This window comes from Jaculus jaculus, chromosome 2, assembly GCF_020740685.1.
Source record: "Jaculus jaculus isolate mJacJac1 chromosome 2, mJacJac1.mat.Y.cur, whole genome shotgun sequence".
Lineage (NCBI taxonomy): Eukaryota > Metazoa > Chordata > Mammalia > Rodentia > Dipodidae > Jaculus > Jaculus jaculus.
In genome coordinates, this window is record NC_059103.1 from 150,523,083 (window position 1) to 150,541,243 (window position 18,161).

General features: G+C 40.2%; 1 protein-coding gene across 1 annotated transcript in view; it reads right to left on the reverse strand.

Moving 5' to 3' along the window:
* Positions 1 to 6,242: 6,242 nt before the first annotated feature.
* Mrps28 (mitochondrial ribosomal protein S28) overlaps positions 6,243 to 18,161 on the reverse strand; it is a 162,483-nt gene continuing 150,564 nt past the window's right edge. The window contains exon 3 of the mRNA XM_045142821.1: positions 6,243 to 6,532. Within this exon, the coding sequence (XP_044998756.1) occupies positions 6,364 to 6,532 (169 nt within the window). The 3' untranslated portion in view covers positions 6,243 to 6,363. The remainder of the gene's footprint in view (positions 6,533 to 18,161) is intronic.

Genomic DNA, 18,161 nt, shown 5'->3' on the forward strand with positions numbered 1-18,161 from the left:
ACTAAATTGTTTGGCTTAGGACATTTCAAGACAGCATCATATCCAAGTGGTGGTACAGTTATTGATCACAAAGATATAAAAAAATGTGCACTTTGGTAAAGAAAGGAATGTGAGCAAGTTTAGAGTTGCAGGCAAAGTAGGTGCAGAGAAAGCAGCTGTAATTGTTAATATATTAGCACCATTGTTGAGAAATGTTTTGCACTGGTATATCAAACCCACTGAAGGCTCTCACATTTGAAAATATAAGTTCATTTGAAAGGAGAGCCTAAATTGAGAACTCCTCTGAAGGGCTCCCTGTTTGGACACAATATCTGGGGAAGTGCTGTTCTAGGTCCAGCTGCTGAGGCACACAGAGGCCAGCACAGCTGTGGTGGAGGGGCGCACACTATGTCTCGGGCTGACGGCAGTGACATGGCAATGATTTTGTAAGCACACAAAATGTAAGAAATATGGGGTCAAGACTTTGGAAAGCCACTGAGGCTAGACAATGTCTGGCCAAGTTAGATTCCTTAGAAAGAGACCTTCAGAGGCCACTGTGTGAAGCTGTGAAGGTGATGTCCAAGTTGTAATGGGGACCCTAGAATGTCAGAAATTGTGGTACATCTGCCTAGAAAAGCTGCAGTCCTGGAGTGAAGCCAGCCTAAGAGAGATGCTCTATGTGCTGCAGTCAGTAGGACTGCCAGGGTAGGACCACTCAAGGTTTTTGGAGCCCAGATGGCCCCCAGGTGCAGGTAACAGAGCTGCATGGTTCAGTGTTTGTCTTGCTGGGTTTTGTTCTTGTTTTGGTTCAATTTTTATTTGCTATGACCCTGTCCTTTTCTTTTTGAATGGGAATGCTAGTTCTATGCCATTTATGTTGAAAGAATGCAACTTAAAAATTATTTTATAGGGGGTTCATAGTTAAGAAACTGCCTTGAAGCTGAGCATGGTGGCCCACGCCTTTAATCCCACCACTCAGGAAGCAGAGGTAGGAGGATCGCTGTGAGTTTGAGGTCACCTTGAGACTCCATAGTTAATTCCAGGTCAGCCTGGGCTAGAGTGAAACCCGACCTCGAAAAGCACCCCCCCCCCCCAAAAAAAAGGAAAAAAAAAAAAAAAGAAAGAAAAGAAACTGCCCTGAAGAAAGTTTTACATCTTGGGAACTTCTGGGTAAGATGACAGCATACAGCCTAGGGAAGGAAATAAACAGAAACACAGCAAAATACAGTTTTCTACTGAAAAGTGAAGATGTATAAATTATTATCAACCCCAGCAGAGAAGCAGGAGAGACCGAGATCTTCCAGAAAGGGGGAAAACTGGCCAGAATCCCGCTGAGGCGCCTACAGGCCCAATCCATGCCCTGCTGGTGTTGCAAAAGCTTCAGGAGCAAAAACAAGGTGAGGGGATTTTCCACTCATCAGTTTCCTCAAAAGGGCAAGAAACATGAAAGGGAAGATACCAGAGGCCAGCTGAGCAGACTAAAAATCTCAGTCTCCAAATGGACAGGATTAAGGGTGTGGGAGACACATATCCTCGGGGAATAGCTCTACTAGATTATCTGTTTAATTTAATCTCCACCTTTGTATAAGACTCTGTGCTGGTTTTGATTGAATGTCTATACTGCTTAGTTGAATTTTAGAATTTGCCAGTAATTTGCTTTACCCAGTCTACTACAATACTTGAATAGCAGGCAAACTCAATACCTAGGGTCACTTCTGCTGTTTCTCTTGGAGTATAAAAGCTACACCTTAGGACAGGCGTGGTGGTGCATGCCTTTAATCCCAGCACTCAGGAGGCAGAGGTAGAAGGATCGCTGTGAGTTCGAGGCCACCCTGAGATGACATAGTGAATTCCAGGTCAGCCTGGGCTAGAGTGAGACCCTACTTCAAAAAACCAAAAAATAAAAAACAAGCAAACAAAAAAAAGCAACACCTAACACCTTAAACTCCTATACTGAAGATATAGAAAGTCAGATTTATACAGCTAAGAAGACTGCAGATAATTAGAAAAAGCAAGCATCAAATTAACTCAAGATACAAAAATCTCTTCATTATAATACAAGAAATACAAAAAAGCAAGACAATACAATCCCACCAAAAATTATAAATCCATCAGAAATGACCTCCAATGAGACTGCTTTAGATGAAATACCTGACAAAGATTTCAAAAATAATTTTTTTTGCTTTGAAGTTTAGATGTTATTTTTTTTCCTTTTTTTTAAAAAAAAATTTATTAGCATTTTCCATGATTATAAAAAAAAAAAATCCCATGGTAATTCCTTCCCTCCACCCCCCACACTTTCCACTTTGAAATTCCATTCTTCATCATATTACCTCCCCATTGCAATCATTGTACTTACATCTATACAATATCAACCTATTAAGTACCCTCTTCCCTTCCTTTCTCTTCCCTTTTATGTCTCCTTTTCAACTTACTGGCTCAAAAATAATTTTGATTATATCTATTCTCAAAGAAATCAAAGGAATCAAGGAAGAAAACCAACTCCTGAAGGAATCCCAAGAGAACACAGGAAACCAACTTAATGAAATAAGTAGGTCAATATGAAACATGAATAAGGAAATAGAAATAATGAAAAAACACCTGAAAAATAGATTAAGTCAAACAGAAAACTCTGTAGAAAATCTCACCAGTAGAATGAATGAAGGGAGAGAACAGAATATCTAAACTAGAAGAACAGGTGGCAGATCTAATACAGTCTGGAGCTATAAAAGCTAATAGGAAGGTATGGATGGGAATTTCAAGACATTCGGGACACTATGAAGACATCAATCATAAGAATTCAGGACATAGAAGAAGGAGAAGAAATTCACTCCAAAGGCATAATAGGCATTTTCAACAAAATCATAGAAGAAAACTTCCCCCCGAATGGGGAAAGTGATGCCAATACAGATATAGGAAGTCTACAGAATACCAAACAGACAAAATCAGGAACCTCTCACAGTCCTATTTAACTACAAAACACACAAAGCAAAGAAAATATATTGAAAGCAGTTAAAGAGAAAAATCAATTCACATATAAAGGCAAGCCCATCAGAATATCAGCAGATTACTCAACACAACCTTAAAAGCCAGAAGGGCTTGGAATGTATTCTAAGTTCTGAAAGATAACAACTATCAACCAAAGTTACTTTATCCTGAAAAGTTATCCATTCAAATACATGGAGAAATAAGGACATTCCACAACAAAAGCAGGCTAAAGGAATGTATAAAGACCAAACAGCCCTACGTGCTAAAGAGAAAGAAAAGCACACACATAAAGAACCTGGAAAAAACAAACCATTCTCAAATGCTAGTTAATATAAGAGAGCAAAGGTAAAACTGGAAGAACTACAAAACAAGAAAAGTGGCAAAAATAAATACACATCTTTCAATAATAACTCTTATTATCAACAGCCTCAATGCCCCAACATAAAAACCTTGAATATCTAAAAGAATTTGGGCAACAAAAATTAGGCTGGTGGTATCATCATACCAGATTTTAACTCATATTACAGAGTCATAGTAACAAAAACAGCATGGTACTGGCACAAAAGCAGACATGTATATCAAAGGAATAGAATAAGAAGACCTAAATGTAAGTCCAGTTAGCTACAGCCACCTGATCTTTGACAAAAATGACAAAAATACTCATTGGAGAAAAGACAACCTCTTCAACAAGTGGTGCTGGGAAAACTGGATATGTATCTGTAGAAGGATGAAAATAGATCCTTATCTCTCCGTGCACAAGAAGTCCAACTGGATGAAAACCTTAACATAAGACCTGAAACTCTGAAACTGCTAGAGGAAAAAGTAGGAGAAACCCTTCATTATACTGGTATTGGCAAAGACTTTCTGAATATAGCCCAGTTGCTCAAGAAATAAAACCACTAATCAACCACTGGGACCTCATGAAATTGCAAAGCTTTTGTACAGCAAAGGACACTGTGAATAGAGCAAAGACGTAACCTACAGAATAGGAGATAATCTACCAGCTAGACATCTAACAGAGGACTAATATGCAGGATATACAAAGAACTCAAAACTTAAGAAATCAAATGACTCAATTCAAAAATGAGCTATGGTACTAAATAGACAGTTCTCAAAAGAGAAATACAGATGGCATATAAATATCTCAAAAAATGTTCTACATCCCTAGCCATAAGGGAAATGCAAATTAAAAGTACTTTGAAGACAATGACATCAAAATAAAAGAGAGACTAATGGAGAGAGAAATAGAGGGGGGGGAACATGATGGACAGCAGAGTTGTGAAGGGGAAAATGGGGGAGGGGAGGGAAATACCATGACTTATTGTTTCTAAGTATAGAACTTGTCAATAAAAAAAAAAAATAAATAAACTACTTTGAGATCTCACTCCTGTCAGAATGGCTACTATAATGAAAACAAATGACCACAAATACTGGCAAGGATACAGAAAAAGAAGAACCCTTCTACACCAAACAAACAAACAAAAATAAGAAGGGACCATGAAGGACCACGATTGTTAGACCTGAAATTGTAGAGGGGGGCCACTAGATGTGACCTTGGGATGTGCTAGTAGAGAGGACTATACCATAGTCTGTCATCTCGTAGCTGTCTACAACATGGCCCTGGCTCACCTGCAATAATATGCGTACTATTGTTTCCCTCCCATGCATTATGAACTAACATTTCTACTTGTTTTCCACCAGCTGTGAAGCTTTGTGACTTTCTAGGTTAAGTCAGAACAGGCCACATTGTTTCCTGTGGTCTCTTGCATAAAGGCAGCCATCATGAGAAATTCAAACTACTAAATACCATGCTAGACAGGTCATGTATGGTGTTCTGACTGACATGCTAGTCCCAGTGGAACCACCCTTCTAGTGTGCCTGCCAAAGTCACCTCTTTGAAGCCGTCTTGGATTCTACTAGACCATCAACAAGGTGCTCCAGATAAAAACATTTTTTGGTTTCCTTGTGCCACTGGGGATCAAACTCAGGCTTTTCACATGCCAGGCAGGTACTCTACTGAGCTCTTCAGAGTGACTTCAGTTGATACCATAAGAAATAGAACTGCAAAGCTGACCCTCAATTTTTAACTTACACCATATCTGTGACTTGTAAATTTCTGTCTTTCTTGAGAACTTTCACATGATCTCCAGACCCACATCCCACCTGCCTTCAGGTCATCTCCACTTCATGTCTAATGAGGATCTCAACTTTCATGTGTACCAAAATGAGTTCTGAACAGTCCCTCAAACCTGCTCCTTCCTAGCTCACGTAGGGAGATTCTTCGAACTGCATAAGCCAAGAACCTTGGTATCTATCACCTGTCTTTCCTTCTCCCATACTCTATAACCATTAGGTGGGAAATCCCATGGGCTCTATCTTTAAAATAGTCCCAGACTTCAACCACTTTTCTCCACCTGTGTTGCTACCACACTGGTCCAAACTGGCGTCACCTTTCACCTAGGTGATGTTCTGGTCTCCCATGGTGGCTGCTCTTGCTCCTCTTTAGCCCACTCAAGGGATGCAGCTAAAATATATTCCTCCTCTGCTCAGACCCCTCCAGTCAGTTTCTGTCTCAATCACAGCAAGGAAACCGCTCACTTCTCTGCCTCTGTCTCTACTCCTCTTATACTCAGCCATGATGGCTGCTTGCTGGGCTTTAACTGGGTAGGTTCAGGCCTCTTTCATTACCCACTGGCTCTGCTGGAATACTGCAGCTACTAGCTTCCTTGTTTCTCCCAGATATGTCTCCCAGTGGACTTCCCTGGGACCTTCCATGAATAGCACACCTAAGTTTCAAACTGTCATTCACACACCTTATAAGTCCTTCTTTGCTTTACTTTTCTCCTTAGTAAGTACCATTCTCTTAACACATGTACTTACTGTACACTTTTGCTAATGGATGCTAAGTACAAGGCAAGCCATTTTGTCTTGTGTACTTCTGCTGAAATCATGCCATCCACAAAGAACATTCAAAATTTATTCACTGGGCTGGAGAAGTAGCTTAGTGTTTAAGGTGCTTAAGCCTAAGGACCCATGTTCAATTCCCCAGGACCCACGTAAGCCAGATGCACAAGGTGGCACAGGTATCTGGAGTTTGTTTATAGTGACTCTAGAGGTCCTGGCATGCCCATTCTCTCTCTCTCTCAAATAAATAAATAAACTTAAAAAAAAAAACTTATTTACTGAATAACAGAATTTCTTAGTGCAGTTTACATTACCCCAAACGGAAAAAGACGTGGAGGGGAGGTAGCTAAAGAAAATTCTACCAAGTAACATTTATGATTAGTTTTCATTTATTGTATCAACATTCAATGCCTTATTCACAGTTGTCTAATTGCATTCTTGATGACAATCCAGGCTGAGAAAAGTACACACAGTAGTCAGAGTCATTGTCATTTACTTTTCTTGATGCTCCTCTCTTGATTTTGAGTCTCTGCTCTCCTGGAGTCCTAAGAGAACCGCATCAGCCTCCAGTATCGTTGTATCTGTAGTCGCTCCCAGGAACCTAGATGTTAGCTCCAGATCTAAGAGCCTCAGTCGGACCCTGGCTCCTTTATGGTATTTCCTAAATAGTAAAAAGAAAACAAGATTCTATTAGTTCTGCAGGTCTACCTACTTGATGGAATTCTAATTTTCATTTGCATTTGCTTAAATTAAAAAGGTTAACACTGGGCTGAAGAGATGGCTTAATTGTTAAGATGCTTGCCTCAAAAGCCTAAGGACTCAAGTTTGACTCTCCAGGTCCCGCAGATGCACAGTGACTCAAATGCGCAAGATAGCATATGCACACATGGGGGATTTCAACTGCAGTGGCTGGAGAACCTGGCTCGCTCTCTCACTCTCTCTTTTTTTCTTGAAAAAGGCAGTCTGTTGGGCTTGCCTCAAAAAAAAAAAAAAAAAAAAGAAAGAAAGAAAGAAGGAAGGAAGGAAGAGAACTTTAACACTGGCATCTGAGACACAGATGCATTAGACATAGAAGTAACTTGACAATATCAGAATTTTCATCATTTTTATCTTAAAGATGCCTGTAAAGATTATTTATTTGACAGTCTTAATGTAGCCCAGGCTGGTCTCAAACTTTCCATGTAGCTGAGTATGACCTTGAACTCATGCCACAATAAAAAAGTATTTCATACTGAAACTAAGTAAGTCAGTTCTTCAAACTGCAATTCATTTTTATTTCATTTTTATTATCTGACATTCTTATACTTTTATACAATGCATTATGATCACACTTCCCCCAACTACCCTCCTCTTTCCTCTTCCCCTCACACTAAAACTTTCTTCTTATTAGATCTGCATCCTGTTTCCATGCCTTGTTTATTTTATTTTATTTTTTTGACCTACTGATTAAAATTAAAGTCCCTTGCATAATCATTGGTGGGAGGTTATTTACTGGATAACGGGAAATCCTCTAATGGTTGCCCCCTTTAAGGGACATGACTTCCCCTCTCCCAGTAGTCATCAGTTTCCACTGTTTACTCTGGAAGATGTCATTCATTTTTGAAGTCAGAGAGAACATAAAGGGGAAACTTTTCAGATAAATTTCCACTTAAAATCTTTTTAAAGTTTATATATATCTTCCCCCCCGGCCCCGGGTAGGTTCTCACTTTATCCCAGGCTGACCTGGAATTCACTATGTAGTCTCAGACTTGCCTTGAACTCACAGTGATCCTCCTACTTCAGCCTCCAAAGTGCTGGGATTAAAGGTATATGCCACCATGTCCAGCAAAATAAAATTTTACAAAAGCAAAATATAAATTATTTAGAACTTGGGATGGCTTGTCCTGTTAGTAAACCATAGCGTTAGTATGATGAGCCTAAAAGGCATGTGTAGTGAAATCAGCCAGGCACAGAAAGAGACACATTGCATCTTTTCTCTCACTTACACGTGGAATCAGAAAAAGCTGAACTCACAGAGTAGCCAGAATGATGGTTACTAGAGATTGACATGAGTGTGGGGCTTTGGGGACATGCTGATCAAAGGCTGCAAAATTTCAGTTAAACAGCAAGAATAAATTCAAGAGGTCTATTGTACAGCATGGTGACTACAGTAATAACAAACTATACATGTGAAAGTAATTGAATAGACTTAAGTGTTACAATATGAGAAATGGTAAGTATACAAGATAATATATAAGTCAATGAGCCTAATATGGCCATATATGAGTCTGATACATGCCAATTACATGAAATGTGTACTTTAAAACAAATGTTACATATAATAAACATCTACATGTAAATATCTTTTTAAGCCAGGCATGGTGGCACATGCACATAAGCCCAGCACTTGGGAAATAAGACAGTAGGATTGCTATGAGTTCATGGACAGTCTGAGCTATATAATGTATCCCAGGTTAGCCTAGATGACAGGGTGAGATATTGTCCTGAAAACAAAACTAAACCACAATTGAAAGAATAAGTGGGCTGGAGAGATGGTTTAGCAGTTAGGGCACATGGATGCAAAGCCAAAGGACCCAAGTTTGACTCCCCAGTACCCACGTAAAGCTAGATGCACAAAGTGGTGCATGTGTCTGGAGCTTCTTTGCAGTGGCTAGAGGCCCTGGCATGCCCATTCTCTCTCTACTTGCCTCTTTCTCTCTCTCAAATAAATAAATAAAGCTGGGTGTAGTGGTGCATGCCTTTAATCCCAGCACTCAGGAGACAGAGTTAGGAGGATTGCCATGAGTTAGAGGCCACCCTGAGACTACATAGTGAATTCCAGTTAAGCAGGGGCTAGAGTGAGACTCTCCTGGAAAAAAAAAATCAAAATAAACAAATAAATATAATAAGGAAATTAGAGAAAAATGTAAAAACACATGTCATACATGATAACTCAATTTGGTCAACAAAATATTCAACTATATCATCAAAACCTAATATTCATTTGCCTTTCTTCCTTGATCATATTTTTAATTGGTACATGTTCATTGTACATAGTGGTGATTTCACAAAGACTTATTTTTATATTTTCATATTTCCTTTCAAGTGTATCATGTATTTTGACCAGATTTATTTCACCTTTCCTTACTCTTTTCCACCCTCCTCATCTTCCTTTACCCAGTCTTGCTTCTACTTTCAAGTCTCCCCTCCTCCCTCTCTCCTCTTTCTCTCTCATACACACACACATGCACACACACACACAAACACACGTTGTGGTGGTCTGAAACAGTAGTTACATGTTTTGAATGCTTGCTCTACCACTGGCGGCAATGCGGGAGGTGGAGCCTTGCTGGAGGAGGTGTGTTGCTAGCGTGGACGTTGAGGATTATCAGCCCCTAGTTTGCCAGTGTTCTTCAGCACACTCTCCATCTGACATTGCCCACCTGATGTTGACAGTATGTGATGTCCAGCCTCTGCTCATGCCATGTTTCACTTCCCCTCAAACCATAAGCCAAAATAAACACTTTATGCCACGAGCTGCTTTTTGGCACATGCTTCATGCCAGCAAGGAGAAAGGTATCTGCAACATACATGTAACTGTTTCCAGGGCTGGGGAGATGGCACACACGGGGGATAAAGTGTTTGCTGTACAAATGTGGGGACCTGAGTTAAGATCCCTACAAGCCACATGAAGGCAAGACACAGCAGTGCTGTTGTCTGTGATCTCAGCGCTGCTAGGCAAGATGGGAGGTGGAGACAGGAGAATCTGAAAGCTCACAAGCCAGCTAGCCGGACAAACTCAGAGGTGAACAACACAGGCCCTATCTCGAGGTTACAGGTGAGGATCTACAGCACAAGTTGTCCTCTAACCACACACATACAGAGACAAAAAAAATGGTTAAAAATACTGCTTCTACAAATAAAAGATGCTTGCTTTGCTGAATATGATGATCTCTAGTTCCCTCCATTTTCCTGCAAATGATGCATTTCACTGGTTTGTGACTGAATGAATAATCCTGTGTTTTCATTTATGCAGTGTGCATGTGCAGGTCAGAAGCCAGTGTTGGGTAACTTACATATTTTTTTCCTGAGGTAAGGTCTCTCTCTAGCCCTGGCTGACCTGGAATTCATTCTGCAGTCTCAGACTGGTCTCGAATGTATGTTGACCATCCCACCTCTGGCTCTTGAGTGCTGGGATTAAAGCCATGTGCCACCACACCTCATAATTGATTACTTTTTGAGATGGGGTTTCTCACTGAACTTGGAGCTCACCCACTCAGCTACACTGGCTAGCCAGAAGCCTCCAGGATCTTCCTGTTTTTGCCTCCCCAGTTCTGGGATTATGTGGGTGCTAGGGCTCCAAACTCAGGTACTCATACTTACATGGAAGAACTTCACCTACCAAGCCATCTCCACAGCCCCTCTTTATACTTTTTAAATTCTTTATTCATTCCTGATCAATTAATTTAAAAGAAATATCAATCTAATAGAAATCTGATTCAAAAGAATGGAAATATCATTACTGATTGTAAACTATAAATTTTATTTTCAATATTCATTTATTTATTCATTTTGAATGCATCTGTGTGTGTAGTATGTGTGGTATATGTATGTGACTGGAGGTCCAAGGAGAGCATCAGCTGTCTTCTTCTATTGCTCATTCATGTTGATTCCTTAAGACAGAATTTCTCACTGAACCCAGAACTGCTGTTCTTAGTCAGCTTGGCTGCCCAGCAAGCCTCAGTGATTCTCTGGTCTGTTTCCTCCAGAACAGTTTAAGGGTACCTGTACAGGTAGCCACACTGAGCTGTTTACATAGGTGCTCAGAAGTTGATCGGGCCTACTCAGGCCCTCATGCTTACACAGCCCATGCTGTTACCTAACACTGAGCCATCTCTCCAGCACCCAAACCATAAATCTTTGAAGAACTTACAATCCTGTGTCATTCATTCATTCACTTATTCATATGGTGCTGCTGGGAGATCAAATCCAGGGCCTAATGCATATTAGGCACTTGCTCCACTCTAGAGTTATAACACTAGTGCATCAATTAATTTTTAAATATTTTACTTATTTACATGCAAGCAGAAGAAGAGAGAATCAGAGATGGAATGAGGCAAGGTGTGGTCCACACCTCGTGTGCATCTGTTGCCAGCACTACTTCATCCTTCTAAATCCTATCAATTCTAAAATATATAAGCAAAACACATAGAATAAAGCTCTTCTTCATTTCCCTCATAGAATGGAGATTCTATAGTTGGAATTCCTATGAAAGAAATGGCTTTGTGGACACACAAGAGGGTCTGAACTCTGATAGCTAGGTAACCTTGGGGACACTGCTTTCTCTGAATTTAAATTTCCCCCACTTGTGTCACAGACATCGCAATCACTTTGAAGGTTTGTTGTGAAGATTAAATGAGATACTATATTTAAAATAATAGCACAGGAAGCTGGGTGAGGTGGCACATGCCTTTAATCCCAGTGCTCTGGAGGCAGAGGTAGGAGGATCACTGTAAATTTGAGGCCACCCTGAGACTACCTAGTAATTCCTGGTCAGCCTGAGCAACAGTGAGACCCTACCTCGAAAAAAAAGCTAAAATAAAAAAAACAACAACAAAACCACCGAAGGTCTATCTGCATGGCTCACACCTTTTATCCTAGCACTCAAGAGCAGAGGTAGCATAACACTGTAAGTTCGAGGCCAACCTGGGACTACAATTGTGAGGGCCAGGTCAGCCTGGGCTACAGTGAGACCCTACTTTGAGAAACAACAATAACAAAATGACCAAAGGTCTGAGTGAAGCTCAATGATAGAGTCTTTGTTACACATAAAGCCTAAGTTTCATCCCCAATATCACACACAGACAAAAAGTATCAGGAAATCCAGTATTACACTGAATAGACTCATTGGGCCATAAATGGAAGACCAACCTCCACTACAGCCTTATGTTTTAAAGGAAGTAAGACAAAAGCCACAATATAAAGATGAGGGCTGGAGAGATGGCTTAGAGGTTAAGGCACTTGCCTGTGAAGCCTACAGACCCAGATCTGGCAAAAGCCAGATGCACAAGGTGACACATGAGCAAGGTTGCATATGTGCACAAGGTGGCACATGCGTCTGGAGTTCGATTACAGTGGCTGTAGAGATTTGTAAATAAAAATATAGGAAAAGAGCCTGGCATGGTGATGTCAGCACTCAGGAGGCAGAGGTAGGAGGATTGCCATGAGTTCGATGCCACCCTGAGACTAGATAGTGAATTCCAGGTCAGCCTGGACCAGAGTGAAACCCTACTTCAAAAAGCCAAATAAATAAATTATATATATGAAAAGGTAACACAATGAACCAAAGAAAGGAACAGACACATGACAGAGACTGGGTGGAGCCACCATTCCATTTCTCGAGGTAGGGTCTCTCTCTAGCCCAGATCTCTGTATTCTCATGGTGGCCTGAAACTCACAGTAATCTTCCTACCTTTGACTCCCGAGTGCTGGGATTAAAGGTGTGTGCCACCATGCCCGGCTCAACAGTTCTAAATTTTTATGCCAAGCTCAGGTTTTCTAAAATTAATTGGAAAATTTTATACTTTAAAATTTTTATTTATTTAAGAGGGAGAGAGAGAAGAATGAGAATGCATGTGCCAGACCTCTTGCTACTGCACACAAACTTCAGATTGCATGTGCCACTTTGTATCTGTCTTTTCGGGGTACTAGGGAATCAATCTCGTAATGGAAAGCAAGCACTTTTTTTGTTTATTTATATTTATTTGAGAGTGACAGACAGAGAGAGAAAGAGGCAGATATATATATAGAGAGAGAATGGGCATGCCAGGGCCTCCAGCCACTGCAAATGAACTCCAGATGCAGGTGCCCCCTTGTGCATCTGGCTAACGTGGGTCCTGGGGAGTCAAGCCTCGAACCGGGCTCCTTAGGCTTCACAGGCAAACGCTTAATCGCTAAGCCATCTCTCCAGCCCGCAAGCAAGCACTTTTAACCACTGAACCAACTCTCTAGCCCAAAATTTATAATTTTACAGATACTTACGGGTTCTCCAAAATATATAAAGGCATTTCCAGGCATGGTGTTGCATGCCTATCCTCATGGAACTTGGGGGATGGAGGCAGGAAGACCAAGCATTCAAGACCAGGCTTAGCCACATAAGACCTTGTCTCAAAAAACCAAACCAGCCGGGTGTGGTGGCACACACCTTTAGCCCCAGCACTTGTGAGGCAGAAATAGGAGGATCGTCATGAGTTTTAGGCCATGCTGAGACTACATAGTGAATTCCCGGTCAACCTGGCCTAGAGTAAGACCCTACCTCAACGCCCCACCCCAAAAAGTCTCCAACCACAAACCTAAGATACCAAGCACACTGCAGCAGGTTCTATCCTTATGATCTCACTCTTATCCCCGCCTCGTCATTTTGCCTCCAAATCCAATCACACTGAGGGCTAAGATCCAAGATGTGAATTTGGGACACAACTCAGCCATGTTTCTGCCATCCAGTTCATCTTCTAAGTATTCTCTATTGGAAAATTGGTTACTTTCAAGTGCTAAAGAACAATGAAAGAAATTATCTAAATACTATACAGCTCTATGAAATTTAATATAAAATTCAATATTTTATATAACATTTTTCTAGGAAAAAAGCAACCTACTAGTGGGACAGAAATCTCGTATTTCATATTAAAAGCACAGAACCACCTTGATTTGGAAGGTAAGTGGGCAGACCACAATAAGCACATCCACCGTGTTCTAAGTAAACAGCCTGTTCCTATGGCTGGTATTTCTTTTAACTTCAAGTGCTCCTTCTAACGGATCCCTGTGAGCTCCAGCTTCACCGCTTCAGGCTCAGCCTTTCCCAAGACCTCTTTCTTCCATGGTGCACTTCTCAGTGCACATGCTACCCTAGGCGAGCCTGCATGTCTGAGTGGTGGAGGAAAACATTAAGGACATGGTTTACTTTCCTTTGGAGAGGTTTTTGACATTCTTCAACATCTGTCAGTGCCTGCTACTGGTGGTTCTCATAGAATTAAAATACTGACCCTCTCCTGACTAGTCCTTTGATATAAATACATTACATGACACAAAGACGACAAATACAAGGCTTGGGTTGAACCTCAGTACCCAGAGAACATTGTGAGGAATTCTGACTTTGCTAGTCAAGTTAGCTGCCTCTGTAATCACAGCTCTCAGAGGCCTTAAAAATAGTTCTTTTTAAATATGCATCATGTAGGTTTTCAGCTCTGTAAGTCAAAATCTTTCAGAATGTCTCAGTTTCCACAATTCTTAAAGCTTTAAGAATAAAGATGTAAAACTTTCCTTAATTACAAGATTAAAACGATTCTAACAGTTTGTTCTATTTCTCATGCTGATCTGTATATAAAGCTGACATCCACATCAGTATGTGTTTTCATGTGAATCTGCAGGGAATGTAGTCTCTGTGTGTGAGCATGTGGCTATTTTTGTGTGTATAGAAGGAAATGGGCCCATGCTTACATGTGTGTGAACATGAGAGGGTACAGCCATAGCTGTACACGAGTGTGTGTTAACTTGTGGAAGGGCACTTACATCGGTGTTTCTGTGTGACCATGTGGTAATGTGACCATGTCTCTGTGTGTGTGAACATGTGATGTGGCTGCCATCTGTGTGTATATGTGAGAAACTGTGTAGAAATGAGGACATGTCTGTATGTGGATACGTATGAACACATAGGAATGATTTAATCTGCGTGTGTGTGAGCATGCAGAAAGGAGTGTATTTAATTTTTCTACTGACAATTTTCATATATGTACATAAAGAATTTTAATCACAATCCTTCCACTCCTACTATTTTCTCTTGTCACCCCTCGCCAATGCTCCTTCCACATAACCCTTTCTTTTCCAACTAGTACTTTTGGCTTGATGTCTTTTTTCTGCCTATCTTATCCATCATACATGATGGCATGCTGATGGACCATAGGCACTAATTCTCTAAATGAAGAGTGCAAGTGTGTAGAAATGAGGTCATGTATACGTGTGTGAATGTACGGGAATGATTCCATCTCTGTGTGTGAGCATGTGAGAATGATGGTACCCATTCTTTAAAAAAAAATATTTTTCTGGGCTGATGAGATGGCTTCATGATTAAGGCACTTGCCTGCAAAGCCAAAAGTCCCAGGTTCGAATCCCCAGGACCCACATAAGCCAGATGTACATGGTAGCACATGCGTCTGGAGTTTGTTTGCAGTAGCTGAAGTCCCTGGCGTGCCCATTCTCTCTCTATTTGCCTCTTTCCCCACCCCCCTCAAATAAGTAAAATAAATAAATAAAATTTTAAAATATTTTACTTATTTGAGAGAGAGAATGAGCACACCAGGGCCTCCAGCCACTGCAAACAAACTCCAGACGCATGTGCCACCTTGTGCATTTGGCTTTACCTGGATACTAAGGAATCAAACCTGGGTCCTTTGGCTTCTCTGGTAAGCACCTACGTTAATGACTAAGCCACTTCTCCAGCTTGGTACTTATTCTTCTTGTCATTCAATTTTTTTTTCCCCTTTACTTTATTTGAGAGAGGGGGAGAAGGAGGGAGGATATGGGCACATCAGGGCCTCTTGCTACTGCAAATGAAGTCACCTCTCCAGCCTAAAACTTTACTTTTATTTTATAATTTATATTTATTTATTTTATACAACTTTTAACTAGCTGTATAAAATTCTGAGATAGCTTTGAATGAACAGCTCATGTAGAATGCTGCAGATTGTGTGGCATCCTTCAGACACATCTTCTCTTTACAAGCATTGCACCAATCGAGCTGCTGCTTCGTTCTCCTGCATTTCCTAGATGCCTCTCCAGAATCCTTTGCTCTTTCTGCTCTCCACTAAATCACACTCATGGAATATACCCTGACTGATTTCTGTATATTTTGAGTATACCTCTTCTTTTTACTATTTAATATTGTTCACTGTTGCATCATCTGTACTGTACTACCAAGCACATAGTTGACAAAATAAAGGGGAGTGTTCATAAAATTTTGCACCTTATCCAGTATCTCCAATGTTCATTAAATTTTTAAACAGTATAAATCTTTTTTATCTCAATTTTTATTAACATTTTCCATGATTATAAATATATCCCATGGTAATACCCTCACCCCCCACTTTCCCCTTTGAAATTCCATTCTCCATCATATCCACCCCCCATCTCAATCATTCTACGTAATATACACAATAACAACCTATTAAGTACCCTCCTCCCTTCCTTTCTCTTCCTTTTATATCTCCTTTTTAACTTACTGGCCTCATATACAGAGTTTTTCCTTCTCATGCAGAAGCCTAATCATCTGCAACTAGGATCCACATATGAGGGAGAACATGTGGCACTTGGCTTTCTGGGCCTGGGTTACCTCACTTAGTATAATCCTTTCCAGATTCGTCCACTGTTCTGCAAGTTTCATAACTTCATTTTTCTTTACCACTGAGTAGAACTCCATTGTATAAATGTGCCACATCTTCATTATCCACTCATCAGTTGAGGGACATCTAGGCTGGTTCCATTTCCCAGCTATTATAAATTGAGCAGCAATAAACATGCTTGAGTACGTACTTTTAAGGAAATGAGATGAGTCCTTAGGATATATGCCTAGGAGTGCTATAGCTGGGTCATATGGTAGATCAATCTTTAGCTGTTTTAGGAACCTCCACACTGATTTCCACAATGGCTGGACCAGATAGCATTCCCACCAGCAGTGTAGAAGGGTTCCTCTTTTGCCACATCCCTGCCAACATTTATGATCATTTGTTTTCATGATGGTAGCCAATCTGAAAGGAGTGAGATGGAATCTCAATGTAGTTTTAATCTGCATTTCCCTGATGACTAGTGATATAGAACATTTGTTTAGATGCTTATATGCCATTCGAATTTCTTTCTTTGAGAACTCTCTATTTAGCTCCATAGCCCATTTTTTGATTGGCTTGTTTGATTCCTTATTAGTTAACATTTTAAGTTTTTTTGTATATCATAGATATTAATCCTCTATCAGGTATATAGCTGGCGAAGATTTTTTCCCATTCTGTAAGTTACCTCTATGTTTTATTGACAGTATCCTTTGCAGTGCAAACTCTTTGTAATTTCATGAGGTCCCAGTGATTAATCTGTGGTTTCATTGCCTGAGCAATTGGGGTTGTATTCAGAAAGTCTTTGCCAAGACCAATATGTTGAAGGGTTTCCCCTACTTTTTCCTCTAGCAGTTTCAGAGTTTCAGGTCTGATGTTAAGGTCTTTAATCCATTTGGACTTGATTCTTGTGCATGGAGAGATAGAAGGATCTATTTTCATCCTTCTACAGATACATATCCAGTTTTCCCAACACCATTTGCTGAAGAGGCTGTCTTTTCTCCAATGAGTATATGTGGTATTTTTATCGCATATCAGGTGGGTATAGCTACCTGGACTTACATCTGGGTCCTCTATTCTGTTCCATTGATCTATATGTCTGCTTTTGTGCCAATACCACAGTTTTTGTTACTATGGCTCTGTAGTATAGGTTAAAATCAAGTATGGTAATACCACCAGCCTTATTTTTGTTGCTCAGTATTATTTTAGATATTCAAGGTTTTTTGTGATTCCAAATGAATTTTTGGATTTTTTTTTCTATTTCCATGAAGAATGCCTTTGGAATTTTGATGGGGATTGCATTAAATGTGTAGATTGCTTTTGGTAAAATTGCCATTTTCACAGTATTGATTCTTCCAATCCAGGAATAAGGGACGTTTTTCCACTTCCTAGTGTCTTCTGCAATTTCTCGCTTAAGCGTTTTAAAGTTCTCATTGTAGAGATTCTTTATTTCCTTGGTTAGGTTTATTCCAAGGTACTTTTTTTCATGCAATTGTGAATGGGTGTGATTCTCTGATTTCATCCTCTGTGTGTTTGTTGTTAGCATATATGAAGGCTACTGATTTCTGTATACTTATTTTGTATCCTGCTACGTGGCTGTAGGCTTTTATCAGCTCTAACCGTTTGCTAAGTAGAGTCTTTAGGGCCCTTTATATATAGAATCATGTCATCTGCAAATAATGATAACTTGATCTCTTCCCTTCCAATTTGTATCCCTTTTATGTGTGTCTCTTGCCTTATTGCTATTGCTAAGACTTCCAAAACTATATTAAATAAAAGTGGGGACAGTGGACACCCTTGTCTTGTTCCTGATTTTAGTGGAAAAGCTTCCAGTTTTTCCCCATTCGGTAATATGTTGGCTGTAGGCTTGTCATAAATAGCTTTTATTATATTGAGATATGATCCTTCTATTCCCAGTCTCTGTAAGACTTTTATCAT